This window comes from Anneissia japonica, unplaced genomic scaffold, assembly GCF_011630105.1.
Source record: "Anneissia japonica isolate Jap-2015-1 unplaced genomic scaffold, ASM1163010v1 scaffold1430_len515961_cov162, whole genome shotgun sequence".
Taxonomy (NCBI): domain Eukaryota; kingdom Metazoa; phylum Echinodermata; class Crinoidea; order Comatulida; family Comatulidae; genus Anneissia; species Anneissia japonica.
Genome location: NW_022693412.1, coordinates 374394 through 376645, shown reverse-complemented (window position 1 = coordinate 376645; position 2252 = coordinate 374394). Strand labels below are relative to the sequence as shown.

General features: G+C 46.8%; 1 protein-coding gene across 1 annotated transcript; it reads left to right on the top strand.

Moving 5' to 3' along the window:
• Positions 1-1356: 1356 nt before the first annotated feature.
• On the top strand, positions 1357-1980 carry LOC117100726. The gene has a single exon (XM_033240518.1). The coding sequence runs from the start codon at positions 1357-1359 to the stop codon at positions 1978-1980; it is 624 nt and encodes a 207-aa protein (XP_033096409.1).
• The last annotated feature ends 272 nt before the right edge of the window (positions 1981-2252 follow it).

The following is a 2252-nucleotide window of genomic DNA, read 5'->3' as shown; positions in this document are numbered from 1 at the left end:
AATAAAATGCATTATGTACTATTGTCAATGTTATGATCCGAGAAATTTGTAATCAACAACACTTTTTGGGGTAGGGGGTAACATTTATGCTCATAACTCTTGATTTAGTCAATGGATTTGTATGATGTTGGTATCAACATTTAGCCTATAGATTGGTCAGTCATTCAAACTAAAAAAAGGTTTTAAAACAAGCAGAAATTCACGTAGCTAACTGTGCGAACCGACCATAATAGTCTCACCTGGCTTCTTAGATTCAAAGAACCTCAGGGCCAGCTTGCTCGATGGATGGAGGAGCTGAGCCAGTATGTCATGGTCGTACAACATCGGCCGGGGAAACGTCATGTGAATGCGGACGCGCTTTCGCGTGCGCCAGAGGGTGAGAACCATTCTAAATATGGGGTTCGACTTGAAGAATTGCCCTGTGGGGGGTGTAAGTATTGCAAGCGGGCGCATGAACAGTGGGCTCCGTTTATGGAGGATGTAGACGATGTAGTTCCACTGACGTCTGCACCAGCTTCCCAACCTTCACTTGAGACACATCGAGTGAACATGGCGGATATTCGCCAACCTACTCAATCCTGTTGGGGGTTTTCCTCTCAGGAAATTATAGATGCTCAAGCAGGGGATGTAGATTTGGTCCCCACTTTAACTTGGTTAAACGATGGCGTGGCGCCATCCGAAGCTGAATTATTTGCTCTTAGTCCAGCTGCTAAGGATTACTGGCTTAGCAAAGATATCATTCGGCTTCAGGATGATCTTGCCTATTTAACTGATAAACACGGGAATAGCGAACGTCTACTCCTACCTCGTAGTCTAATTGACGTGGCTCTGCGAACGTATCATGATACCCCATCGGCAGGCCACCAAAGTGTGAAACGCACCAAATTACACCTTAAGCAGCGCTTCTATTGGCACGGTATGGCTGCTGAAATAGAGCGCTATGTAGTAGGTTGTGAGAGCTGCAACCGAAATAAGAAAGGTGGGAAGAAGGGGCGTTACTAGCAAATTAATTTTCATGCTGGCGCTTCTATGGAGAGGGTTCACATAGATTTTGCAGGCCCTTTCCCCCAGTCTAACCAGGGAAACTTGTATATCCTAATGGTGGTGGACCAATTTACTAAGTGGATGGAAGCCTACCCAGTTCCTTCACAAACGGCGCAAGTTACCGCCGAGGTGTTGGTTCGAGAGTTCTTTTCACGCTTTGGGATGCCATTGTAATTGCATTCGGACCAGGGCGCAAATTTTGAAAGTAACCTATTCTCGGAGCTGTGCAAACTGCTTCGTATTAAGAAAACTCACACCACCCCATACCGGCCTTCCGCTAATGGACAGATCGAACGTTATAATCTTACAGTAATGAACGCTGTTAGGTGTTTTGTAGGTAAGAAACAGAAAGACAGGGATAAATTCCTACCTCAAATCACTAGTGCAATTCGGGCAACAGTTTCCCGCAGTACGAATTGTACTCCTAATATGATGATGCTTGGTCGTGAAGTCACGACCCCTCCAGATCTTATGTTCGGGTCAGACCTGAGGGGTGCTAGCTCCGACCAGGTCTCATATCCAATCCGCTTGACAGCGAATATGCGACTGGCGCACCATACCGCCAGAACCCATCTCAAAGCAATGCAGAGGGGGAATAAAAGGAATTATGATCTTAAACTCCTAGAACGCCCCTACTCTGCGGGTGATAAAGTCTACGTACTGGACCAAACAGTGGCTAAGGGAAAGAGCGCGAAATTACGCTCACCCTGGAAAGGTCCAGGAATCATCATAGAAGTCCTCGCACCGTACGCGTTTCGCGTACGTCTACGAAATGCAGTCATGGTGACCCACCATGACAAACTTAAACCTTGTCAAGACCGTGAATTGCCGAAATGGATCGCTGAATTCGAGCGAAATCCCTCTACCGCGGACGACGGAGAGGCGGACGACGACGATCAACTCTATTGCCTCTGCCAGAGACCGTGGGAAGAGTAGTGCATAGGGTCTGACCAGGACATTTTTGCCTTATTTGGGAGGCTCTCGACCAATCAGAAGCCTGCATTCGGTACCGCGTGACCCTCATTTGCATAAATTGAGGAGCAGGACTATTCCATTTTAGAGCAGGGGTGTGTGAACCCTATTCCTTTTTTAGAGCGGGGTGTTTAACCCTAAACCTATTCCATTTTACGAGGAGGGATCTTTAACTAAATCAATTCTATTTTTGGAGCGGGGGGGGGGTTAACCCTAACCTTATTCCATTTTACAGG